Here is a 12972-nt window from a genome sequence, read left to right on the forward strand (position 1 = left end):
GGGAAACACTGGCAGCCACCAGAAGCTGCAATGGAGGTCCACAGAATTGCTCACCACATTGCAGTGAGATTGTTAAAGGACAGGGAGAATGGTAGCAGGTGAAGGATAGAGGCATGTTGAATGACCATGTGCTCTGCAGAGGTCTCTCCCTGATGGCCCTCTCTCCAGGCTGCCCATCAGCACTGGATGGGCAAGTCCAGGAGGGCTTGTCTCTCATCCAAGCCTCTTGCAGCAGTGGCAGCAAAGCCTTTGGGGAGCCTACAAGCTCCCTAGCCAGCAGCTTAGGGTCTGGCAAGGTCTTCTAGCATCGGGCTTTACCCAGCGCACTCCAACAGCAACTCCCCACCCCTTGCCTTCTTAGATTGGGTGGGTTGAGTAGAATGCATTCTCCCCTGCCGTGTGCTGCGCTCACTCCATGCCAGCAGCACGAGAGAGAGAGAGAGAGAGAGAGAATGTGGCAGAAGATCAAGAACAGTCATCCCCACTTCTACAAGACTAGCTTGCAATTCAGCATCTCCTGGACATCAGAGCTGATTCCTTAGCACCAGAGGCAATTGAAGGTCTCCCTCATCTTTTTCCTGGTATCCCCACCCCTCTGGGAAAAATAGGGATGTGCAGGTGATCTTGGTTCTCCAATGGCCAAACAGTTTCTTGAAATAATGCAAATTCAGGATGTTGATCTAGCTGTCAATCAGCTTGGCACTGGAGGATGGGGACTTCCTGGACTCAGTCAATCAGAGGTATACCTTCACATTCCGATCCCCCAGCACTGTCAGCATTTTCTCATATTCTGTATGGATCACAACACTTTCCGTACTGGGCTGTGTCCTTCAGGCTCACAGTGACTTCCCAAGTGTTCACCAAGGTCCTCGTGCTGCTCGTGGCATACATGTGTCTTCAGGGAATTTTCCTCTCCCCTGCCTGGATGGCAATATCATCAGATCACCTCCCAAGGCACAGAACTGGCATAGCATTCTGAAGATGGTGGTTGGAGGAACTCAGCTTTATGATCAACACAGAGAAGAGCCTCACAACAGTGTAAATGTTAGAGCATCTGGGCCTCAACATAGACACAAAGATTTTTCAGATCTCATTGTTGGAAGAAAGACGGCACAAAGTACTGAATGCACTCCAGTCATCAGAGGAGGTGACTCAGGAGAATATCATGGCACTGGCTTGTCACCTGTGCATTCAAGTTTGTGTTCTCCTGGGCCTGTTTTCATCCCTGCCATCTTAGTGATTGCTATTCCCCTCACTAGTGGGTGATCATGAGGTGTGTCTACAAGATCATTTTCATTCCCCCCCCACAAGTCAGAGCTCTGGTGGTGGGCAAATGATAGGTTTCTCTCCCAGGGGATAAGCCTGGGGATCCCCAACAGAATCAGAATCAAAATGGGCATCAGCCTCCTGGAATGGGGTGCCCACATGGCAGGGACATGAGTGGCAGGTGAGGCAGAACCGCCCCATTGTAGTCTGTGAAAAAGCACCTTTCTTTCATCCCACTCGCTTACGCCTGAGGAGGCTCTTCTTACACCTGCTTTCTCAGGTGCAAGGAGAGCCTTCTCAAGTGTAAGTGGGTGGGGTGGCTGCAGTGCTTTTACATGGACTACAATGGGGTGGTTCTGCGTCATCTGCACCACACATCCCTGCCACATGGGAATGCTCTCTGACACAGGGTGTATCTGGTTGACCGAGGAGTTGAAGGGAAGTATGAATTGGCTAGAACTAAAGACAGTTCTCCTGGTCCGTCTAGCCTTTCGAGATCAAATGAAGGGAAGCATGTCCTCATCAGGACTGACAACACTAGGCATACATCAATCACGAGGGCAGTCTTTGTTCCAAGTCACATAGGGAGGCCAGTACACTGTTGAACTGGGAGTCCAAATGGCAGCTGAGCCTACCATTCAGGCGGATGCCACAGAGGTTTAGGACTCCCGTGGTGGACCTTTTCACGTCAAGCGAGAACATGCAGGTCCCAAGATTCTTCTTCAGAACAAATGAAGACAACACAGAAGGCATGTATGCTTTCCTGAGCCGGTGGCCACAGGGTCTACTACACGCTTTTTCTCTCATCACACTGATTCCAAGAGTCCTCAAGAGGATCTAGGGCCAGATGATGTAATTCTCATTGCTCCGAAGTGAGCCAGGCACCTCTGGTTTCAAGAGCTCCTGAAATTGTCAGTACAGACCCACTGGGCACTCCCAGTTGGCCCAGACCTACTCATCCGGCGGCCTCTGGAACATCCACATCTCTTCCAGTTGATGGCTTGGAGGTTGAACTACTTGTGTGTTTTGAGTACTAAGCTAGCATCCTAAACACCTAACTCAACAGCTTCATGGTATACTTTGACAAAGAAAGTATATGGTTCCACATGGATAGAGGCAGTCTGAAACTGTTTTATTTTTTCATGGATGGCGGTCTTACAAAAAAAACACCTGAAACCGCTGTTAGGTGTTTTTATTCCAAATTAAAACAAACACACACATACATGAAGAGGACAACTACATAGTCAACAACTGTAAGAATTAAACTTACAGGAGCCATTTAAGATGAACAAAGATGCTACTTATATGAACAAAGGCAATGAACCTAATGCTGCCAAACACAAACAGATTAAAACATTGAGACTATAGCAACTTGAACCAACAGAATTGACCATAGCATTGAATTGCTATGGAAACAAACTTGTTTTAAAGTGCAGGGGGAAAAAAAAACACCAGCATAGCAAGGAACATTAACCACTTGCTTACTCCTGAGTAAATGCAAATGTATAGCTCGGTTTTGCTTTCCACAGGGTTCAATACATTTATTAGCTTGGAGGGAGGGATTTCCTTCTTGAGTGTTTTTGGGGTCTGCGTTCATCAGATTAGGACAATTCTGGTGGCATTGCATTCCTTTCGGCCTGCCCTTTCCAGTGGACTAAGGCATGGTTGCCTACTCATGAGTAAACTTGCACTAGGGCTCATTTTCACTTTCCATAGGGCTGCATGCATTTTCCTTGGCAGCTTCTGAGCATGATCAGAAGACTACAGCCAGTTAAAACAACAGAGCTCTGAAGGAGTTAGGGGCTTAGAAACATAGTCAGAAACACTTGGAACAATCCACAGATGCTCCACAGCCACTTTAATAGGTACATGTCAATGTGATGTTGTTAAGCCATTTCTGCCCAATGTCGCATATATTCAACAGGGACCACTTGTGGGCCGGGCAAAAATGAGTTAATTGAGCAAGATTTTGGGTGTTATTGCATTATAAGCTCAATTTTGTATTATAGCATTGTTTTGTTTTTTACTATTTTAGACTGCCCCTACACATGGAGAACCTTCCTATAGGCCCTGTCCATCAATCTCCACAATTATGTCTGTGGTACTGAGTGGTACTGAGTAAAAGTGGTACTGAGACCTGACCATGCCAAAGGTGAATTCACTTTTTCACCATGCACAGGAGTTGGTCTTGCCTTTGTTCTATCCCAGTCCTATGCTCCCCAAGGAAAGATCCTGGCATACCCTAGATGTGTGGCATGCATTTTTATACTGAGAGGACTGGTCAGATTATAAGAATGGAGTTCCTTTTCAGGGATCTGCCATAGGGATGAAGGTGTCCATTAGTGCCCATTCTTGTTGGCTACATGCTTGCATAGAGTAGGCTTATATAGCCATCAAGAAGTAATCACCCACAGGTATCACAGCCCAGTCGCTCAAGGGGACAGTGATCTCAGCTGCTATTTGAGGGCTATACTGATGGACATCTGTAGCCTACACTTGGTCATTCACCCATGCTTTTCTAAACCTTATAAGGTGGATATGGCTGCCTTTTGTAGGTGGGTTCTGTAGAGATCCTGAGATGTTCCCACCTTGCCTGGCCCACCCAGTATGTTGGATACTTGGGTAGATTCCAAGGGGTCAGGAATGTCCCCCTTCTAAAGGGAATTTCTTACCTGAGAATTCCTGTTCTGGAAGGGGGCTTTCCACCCACCTCTTATACCGGCTCAGCAACTTTCACTTCTGGGCAATAGGCTACATGTGGTGAGGTAGCTTGTCGACTCTATGTTTGTATTGGCATCCCTATCCAGGCACATCCTTTTTTCCTTTTGCATTGTTCTTCCAGATACTTATGGGTTGTTGCCTTTTTTCTTAACTGTCTTCCGAAGATTCTCAACTCCAGCATCCTATTTTATTTTGTTAGAGATTAGAGGGATGTTCCAGCTCTCCAGGATGGTCTGGGAATGGGATGTCCTCCACAGCAAGAGGGGAGACAATGCTTTGATTGGCCTTGCCTGTTGGTAGTGATTGGCTACGTGCTTGCATAGAGTAGGCTTATACAGTCATCAGGAAGTCATCAGGAAGTGATGACTGTCACCCACAGTTGTCACCCACAGGGACCACAGCCCAGTCACTCAAGGGGACACCCATTCCTGAAGGGTCAGGAATGCCCCCCCTTACTCTTCCTCAAGCAGAAATTCTCTGGAAATAAATTCTAATGTTTCACCACCCTACCATTCACCTTTTTCTCAATTATTCTTAATACTTTTTTTTGCAAACTATCCCCAGAGCTCATCTTTCTAAAAGCTTCATGAAGACTGATGGTCAGTTTCTTGAATAATTAGATCAGCACCTTCAACTTTGGCACAGCTGTAACACCCTTTGCTGTGTTGAGGTTGTGAACACTGTTTTGGTTGATTAACCCAGGGCTTTTCAGACTGGGGCATCGCGATACCCCAGTCTGTGGGCCCTGGCCTCTGCCCCCTTAAGGGGTGGAGGCAGCCAGGAGGCAGTGGCATGATCCCCAGGAAAGCTGGATCCCCAGCTTTGAAAGCTAAAGTGGAGCAATCGCGCCCCACCACTAAAGCGGAAGTGGAGTGCAATTGCAGAAGGTCATACAGGGCTCCCCGCACCCCCAGGAGGCTGCAGGATGCTCTGGTAAGTGTACCCAAGCCTGCTGCAGCCCCCCTGAGCGGCACAATCCTGGGGATTGTGCCAGTGCCTTCCCCCTGCCCTGCTGCCTCCCCCCGCCCCCGCAAGAACTTAGATCTGCTCAAACTCTCCCTGAGAGCTTGACAACTGCTGGATTAACCACTGGATTAACACATTAACCATGTGTCAGGTTTGTTGTTGAGATTCTTCTGTAACTGATCTTAAAACAAGACTGCAATAGATGCTCTAAAAGAATATCATTTTGTATTTCCTTTAGATAAGTACTGGCACTCACTCCAGCGATATTCCTCAACAGTCAGTTATTCTTTGATAGAGGCCCAGAAGTGTGAAAATGAAGAAGCAGAAACTGTAACTGCCATGGCATCATTATCAGTAGGAGTCAAGCCACCACCTGACAAAAAGTGAGTTCTGTTCACTCCATTTCAGCTAACGCTATTTTAGTAAAGAGGTAGAAAATAATGTCAATCTACCTGTAACTAATTTGAAGTTGAAAGATTTTGAAGAATTATTGTGACTTGAAGAAAAATGCAAACTAATCCCAGAGACTCCAGAAGAGAGAAACAATACTGGCAAAGGCCTTTAAAAATGTCAGAAGGGGAATAACAAGAACTAGTTATGATCAATCTGGAGAAACAGAAATCTGTAGAATGAAATACCATTTTTAAATGAGAAGGCTTACATAACATTATTTCCCCATAAGAGAGGTAGCCTGCAGAAGCATTGATTTAGGCTGAATAATAGAAAGCATTTAATTCTGTCTTTTCATGATAAAACACCCTGTGACCAAAAGCTCCATCCACCCATGGAAGAACCCCTCCTGTGAGCACAACTCTCACTGAATGGAAGGAGCTCCTGGCTGCAGATTACAACAGTACAAAAGATTCATTTGTTGTTTATTTACATATTTCTATCCCACTTTACTTCTCCAGAGGGAGGACCCAAAGTGGATTACAACAATTTAAATAATAGAAAAAAACTTCCCCTAAAGATTTTTTAAAGATTTTAAAGTGAGGGTGATCATGCATCTATCAGAGAATCTGAGGTCTCGAAAACAGAATCTTTTCATATTGCCATGGTGTCGGTTTTGTTTCCCCTAGTACAGTGATTTTTCAACTTTTTCATCTCACGGTAGACACCAAAATTGCCAAGTCATGTCATCAATTTTTTGACAATTGACAAGGCACACCGCACTGCCAGTGTGTGTGTGGGGTGGGGGCTCACATCCTCCAGTGGCCCTACTAATATATGACCCTCCCCCAAACTTCCGCGGCACACCTGCAGACCATTTGTGGCACATCAATGTGCCACAGCACACTGGGTGAAAGTCGCTGCCCTGGAAGTTTCTCCGACTGTTAAGATTCTTTAGTTCTGTGGCTTCCAAAATTTGAAGCACAAAAGAACCACATGTAGTTTTTAAGGCTGAGTATTCCGTTTGCATACTAATGTTAAACTCAGTTGAAGGGAGGCGAAACTAAAAATTACCCTAATTCTGTTAAATTTTGGAGGCCAAGTTTTGTTTCAGATATTCTGAAGCCATTATTAAGAATAAAAATATTAATTTCTATAGACTGTCAAGCTGAGTAGTAGAATTTATATGTTGTACATCTGATCCCTACATCCTCTGTGACATTCTCACTCTTCTGCTTCACCCAATCACTGTTCCCTCTAAGTTGCACAGCTCTAACAAAAGCCTTGCGCAGCTTCCCTTTTGTGCTCCGGAGCTCAGTGATGATAAGGCCATTGCCGAGTGCTCTGCAACCATCCCATGCAGCCATGGTAGGGCTCCGCACGTTCAGGGCTGCAGATTAGAGGGAATACTGCACCCAACCTCATTCTTTTGACTCTTTTTGGTGCATTTGTTTCTAGGCCGGATGAGGAGCCCATGGAAGAGGATCCTCCCATGTAGCACTCGTCTTTTGGGCTGGAGTTCTCTTGTTTGTTCGTCTTGTCTTGACGCTCTGCCAAGAAGCTTTCTCTTGTTACTCCTGCATCCTGTCATGGTTTTCTTCCAGACTACAGAAAGGCGGCCATGCACAAAAGAAAGCAAAATGTCTCCGTGTATGTAAAAATACGGTTGTGGAAAAAGAAATGCAGGTGAAGAGAAGAAATACTAAGGACACGTGCACTGAGCATTCTTCCTCTTTTCTTAAATGGAAGCCATAAGAGGCAAGAAGCCAGTGGAGTATTTGGCAGACTTGCCAACTTTACGAAAAAAAGAAATCAAAGATTTAACAAGAACACGACAACTTTTCTTTAAAACTGGTGCTTAAAGTTTGATTACCCTCCATTATGACCACTCAAACCATATTGTAGTTTTTTTTATTTTCCGTTTTTGTGACTCTTGCCTACCTGTGATTCAGACACTCTCTTCAAAACCCAAACAATATGAGAAGGTTTTTGTGTTTTTTTTTTATATGAAGGGCAAAAAGAGAACCTGAGCTTTTTTTATACCTATATAATGCAGACTATATACGTATGGAGACGAAGAACAAGGAAGATAGCCCAGAAAGGGGATCGGCTTTTGTTTCTCCAAAGCCATCTGAAGAGTTTGTGCCTTTAAAAAAAACAGATTGGATTGATTTGGGCAGCTGGTTTTTTTTCCAATGTTTTAGGGGCAATGCCTTAAGAAAATAACTCTGCAGCAGTTCCTCTGGCAGGGTAGGCCAATAACTGCAGTCAGCAAGAAAGGCTGTAGGGTTTGTACTAGCATGACTTCTTAAAATAAGCAATGGCCGGAGCTTCTCTAAAACAGTCTACAAGTTTGGATTTTTTTTTAATTGCTGTTTAAAATGAAATTAAGGTAGTTGCCAGTAATGTGGCAAATACTGTTGGGTTTCTAAAATTCAGCTGTTTTTAAAAATTCCACCATCTTCTCCTATACATTATGTATAACCATTTAAACTATCAATTTGGTTTTAAAGCATGCGTCAGACACAACTGCAATTTTAAAAAAAATTGGAATGCTTTTTATTAAAAGCAACTAGCATGAGATACTGCTTAATATTTTAGGTATAAATAAATATATAAATGTATATGTATAATGTATATTCCAAATGTATTCCAAGCTTAGAAACCTGACTCTTACAAATCATTGGTAAAATATTTATAATGCATTTATACAGAATATATCAATAAATGCAGATTTTCAGTAAGAGCCATGGGAAGATCCCTTGTAAAACACTTATTTGTGAATTGGTATGTAAGGGTTTTTCAGAAAAGAGATCTGGTTTGAAACATGACCATTTTCAAACTGTAGTTTGGAATGTTTTCAGAATGCCAACATTTGAGCCACTGAGCAACTACCCTAAACATTGCTATTTTAATTTAAGATTTTTCACCTTGATTCTCTTTTAACAAAATGAGTTTTCTGGCAAATACGAATTTGTTGTTGCTTTCTTTTCTACTGGTTTTCACCGACTTCCTGAAACAGCCTTATTTGCATGAATTTTCCTTTTTAGTTTCCATTTAATAGCTGTGTTTCCAAACAGTAACCATTGTCTGGACCTATTTCACTTTTCCTTGCACATTCGGGTTTCATTTGTGTTTGGACTGTTGTACAGTCAGTGGCTTTCATGGTCATTTTGGACAGTTGCAGATTGTTACGCTTCATTTTCAGAAAGCCATTTTCACAAAAGGAAGGATTCCAAGGTCTTTTTATATCAGGAAATGGATTGTATATTTTCTCAGTTCTTCAGTCATAGTTGCTATGTTACGTAAAGAAAATAAGGAACTTTCTTACCTTAAAAATGTATTAGTATTACAAAGAGTGATGTATCGTATATCCTCAGAGTGTGGCAGGGATTATTAAAGGCATTAATAACTTAAGTGACCATGTTGAAGATCTGCCGAACTCTGTTGGTGAAGTTAATGCTAATGCAAACATAGAACTTATTCCTGAACCACTCTGGTTGAGTAAGTCCTCTACAAGACTATTTCATAATGAATAGTAATAATTTCTTGTTGGCTGGGAGGGTACTAAACTTTGCCACCATTTCCTTCTTCCATTGAATTTTTTGGGGGTGGCGGAGTTTACCCTCAAAGTAAGTAACTAAACTTTTAGTAGTGAAATTAGATGGCTGGAGGAGACTGAATTGATGTGTTTTTTTTCAAGCAGTGTAGGATATTTCATGTCCCTTATCTGAATAACCAGTGGTATTTTGAAAATTATTCCTTTTTTCTTTTAATTTTTGGTATAACTGACAGGGTCATTTTATAGTAACTTATTTTTGGGTTCTGGAAGAAGTTTTCTTTTTCATTCCATTCAGAGCAGAGTTGTGAGAATTTAAGCATAAAACAAATCTGAGTGAGTCCAGAAGAGAGTTTTGGGGTTTTATTTAATGCTAGAGCTGCAGTTTTTAAGATAGACACTACAATATTTGAATTCTTGCTAACCCAAATACATTCAAATTAATGAATACTTTTTGGCATTAGAATTGCCAAGAACATACTCTAAGAGTAACGTTTGACAGTAAAGATTAAAATGTATATTTTATAAAATGACTACCTTGCTGCTGTGATCTTAAAAGATTTTTGCTGTGGAATCGCCTGATTTCATATTTTGTTAATTTACTCCTTTATCACTGTCAATAAAAGTGATTCATTCATAATCACTTAGTTTAAAATACATTTTATTTTCAACACCAATTTTTGTGTTGTCAAAGCATTTACATTTTTCATTGTAAGAAATGGTTGTTACGCAACTCTGTGGTGTTGGTATGATGGCCTGGACCAGTAACTGCTTTCAATGTTGTGATGTTTAAGATTCTTTGTTTCTTACAAACATCGTTGTCAATGCAAACCTTTCTAAAGTTGTAACATCTTTGTTATGCCTCAGTCTGCCTCACAGTCCAAAGCTTTTGGATCTGTTTTACAATGGCAATTGCGTAATCTCACTGAGTCTGGGTTTCCTTCTACAAGGGAACGTTGGCCTCATGGGAGTTGGGGAGGTACCACTGTAGCCTTGATTTTTTCTAGATGTTTACTTAACTTGGACCTGATGGGAATACTTTTGAGCTGTGTGGATAAACCAAGAATCCCAGCTGATTTAGGCAATGTACCTATAATTCCCACATTTTTAATACAAATTTGGAGGTACCTGAGTTCCACCAGCAAGATACTAGTGGTTGTTTTCACTAACCTAGCTTCCAATGTATTGGGAGGCCTTTCTCTTGTAGCAGTTAGAAAAGGAGGAACATCTTAAAACTGTTTTGCCCAGAAGTGAGTCCCCGATTGTACTACACAATACTAATAATCAAGTATTTGGGGTTTATTTTACTTTCGATACACAAACATTCCTTTTTATTGGTCATGTACTCATTCCATTCTTCCTTTTGTAAACTTTTTGGGCCCACATTTTCTGGGCATTGATATATATAGATATATATAAATATATATATATAAAATATATATGAATATATTTTTTTAAGTTTCCTACACCTTGAGGTTGCATGGTCTGTTAGGTTGGCATGTCTTTATATTGTATACAGATTTGCATGCCACACTTGGCAGCTTTGAAAAAAAAGTCCCCTCTAATGGTATTAGCAAGAGATAAAATGTTGGGTTCTGTCATGCAAATTAAAAATGAGGAGCATGGAGGGGAAAAACGTTCGTCTTATTGAACTTATTAAGGACCTGTGCTTTTTATTATAAAATGGAAAAAAAATTAAAAGGACTACTTAAATATTTGACATTTTAAGAAAAAAATTATCTAGCACTTGTGACAAACCAGTAAGAGTTTATTGTATTTATGTAGAAATAATGTTCTAGGGGAAACTACACAGAACACATAAGTAAACTGCCTGTGTCATTTCTTTGAAAGGGGGAAGGGGGAGGAGTTTTGTTTTGTTTCTTCTTTTAGGCAGGGAAGGGATAAGGCAGGCACAACCCTACGCCGACTTTGTTTTGTATTAATTCTCAGATGAAAAGGACAAGGACTTTAACTCTTCAGCACAGCTGTTAACATTTTTTAATTACTTGGGGTGATGTGACAGTAGACTTCACTTTAAGCAGTGACACTGTGCAAATCACTGTGGTTACAAACACAACTTTATATCAGCAAGAAATGAAGTTTCTTCATAGTGATAGTTGAGCTTGGTTTCCTCCCAGCTTCACCTTGTATTTGATATTGATGAAAAGGTATCCTATGGAAAAAGAAATAATAATTTAACACTTCTGGTGCTCTACATTGGAGGCAAGATATACGGAGTGGAGAACTATTCACCCAAGAGCTTATTACAAATATGTAGAACCAAAAGTTGTAACTCTATTATATTCTGCTTTATACCTATACATGCTCAGTATGTTGTCACCATTGGTAGCAGCTACCAGTTTATTCTGTAATTTAGACTCACTCTTAACTGTATGAACCATTTAAGTGATGGTAGCATATTCTTTGTACTTAAATTTCCTGATGACCTTTTTTCCTTTACTTGGTGGAGTTGAAAGTTTTTTTTTTTTCCTGGCTCTCATTCCCATTTTTGTTGTTTTTGTTTTGTTTTTTACTGGCCAATGGTGTCTTTCTCTGACAATACCAACTTCAATTTCAACTTTAATAGAAGTCCAGTATTTTGTACCACATTATGACAACTTGTTATTCTTGTGGTGTAAATAAAAAGAAAAAGTGAATTATAGTACCACTCTGCTGCTGATCTTCATCTCTGTTGTTGTCTTGTTCATTGTTTGACTCATTCTTGGACTCCTACACTAGAGATGTACTTAAGAGGAGTTGTCTCCTGATCGTGGCTCAGAGAAATGATATGCTTCCTTTCTTCTTCCTTCAGAGCTCTGAAGCTGGAAAAGCTTCTGCAAATGCATGTCTTTAAAGAAACACACATTCTGTTCACTGAGATAGTAAATTTGTTTTGGAGTTCTACCACTTCAGACTTGAGGTGAAGGCTCATATTTGAATGCTACTTTAAACATTTAAAAAATTACCACATAGAGAAAATGAGCATATGGGAGGCCCTATTCTAGTTCACTTAGACGTACAGGTTGATTATTCCTTCTATACTAGTTCACCTTGACATACAGTTTGAGTATCCCTTATCTGCAATGCTTGGAACCAGAAGTTTTTCGGATTTTGGATATTTTTTTAAAGATTTTGGAATATTTGCATACTCGTAATGAGCTATCTTCGGGATGGCCCCAAGTCTAAACACTAAATTCATTTGTATTTCATATACATATAAACATAGCCTGAAGGTAATTTTATACAATATTTTTAAAACATATTACCCTTTTTATTGCCATTTTATTACCCTTTGTGGGTGTGCTTGCATGGGAGAATCTGGGCATGTATGGAAGAGATATCACAGCTGAAGGGGACTGGAGGGTCTTTATCCCTTGGGGAGCTGATTAAACTGCACATGTGTTTTGACTGTAACCCCATCACAGGAGGTCAGGTGTGGAATTTTCCACTTGTGGTGTCATGTCGGTACTCAGAAAGTTTCAGATTTTGGAGCATTTCGGATTAGGGATGCTCAACCCATATTAGTATTTGTATGAAACCTTGGGAATACCCATTTGCTGTCAGAAGTGGTGCAGGTGCCCAGGTGCAGGTTTGCCACTTCCTGTGCCAAACCTAAGTCTATATCGTAAGGATGAAATTGTCATCATCACGAACCTTTTCCAAAAAAAATCTATCAAGCTAGATTTATCCTAGTGGCATCTCGCTCCCAAAGCATACAGAATCAGACTACATGTGGAGAAATCATACATTTTGTTTTATATAAAATCAAAACTGTTTATAAAATAAAAACTATTGTTATAAATTGGTTTCACCCATTGAACTTCTAATCATATCTGTGAGTGTGCAGGCCAGCATCCAGAGAACTGGCCACTGACTCTACACTGCCCAGTAAGCTTCTGTTGCAACTTGAGTGAAGTCAGTAAGTAAATAAATAAATTGCAAGGTGATGTTTCTTTTGAAAGGAAACAAGACATCATTCTATGGGGTGTGCTTAGAGTATATGTTGGGGTGTTTTCAATAATGTTCATGCAAAATATCATCAAATGCTGGAAGATTTTTTCATGGCCCTT

General features: G+C 41.0%; 1 protein-coding gene across 3 annotated transcripts in view; it reads left to right on the forward strand.

The window, feature by feature from the left end:
• HDAC4 (histone deacetylase 4) overlaps nucleotides 1-11558 on the forward strand; it is a 183269-nt gene extending 171711 nt beyond the window's left edge. For all 3 annotated transcript variants that reach the window (XM_066628010.1, XM_066628098.1, XM_066628183.1), the window contains 2 exons: nucleotides 5192-5336; nucleotides 6802-11558. In XM_066628010.1, coding sequence (XP_066484107.1) covers nucleotides 5192-5336; nucleotides 6802-6841 — 185 coding nt within the window. In that variant the 3' untranslated portion in view covers nucleotides 6842-11558. The remainder of the gene's footprint in view (nucleotides 1-5191; nucleotides 5337-6801) is intronic.
• Nucleotides 11559-12972: the final 1414 nt, after the last annotated feature.

Source organism: Tiliqua scincoides, chromosome 1, assembly GCF_035046505.1.
Source record: "Tiliqua scincoides isolate rTilSci1 chromosome 1, rTilSci1.hap2, whole genome shotgun sequence".
In the NCBI taxonomy this organism is placed as follows: domain Eukaryota; kingdom Metazoa; phylum Chordata; class Lepidosauria; order Squamata; family Scincidae; genus Tiliqua; species Tiliqua scincoides.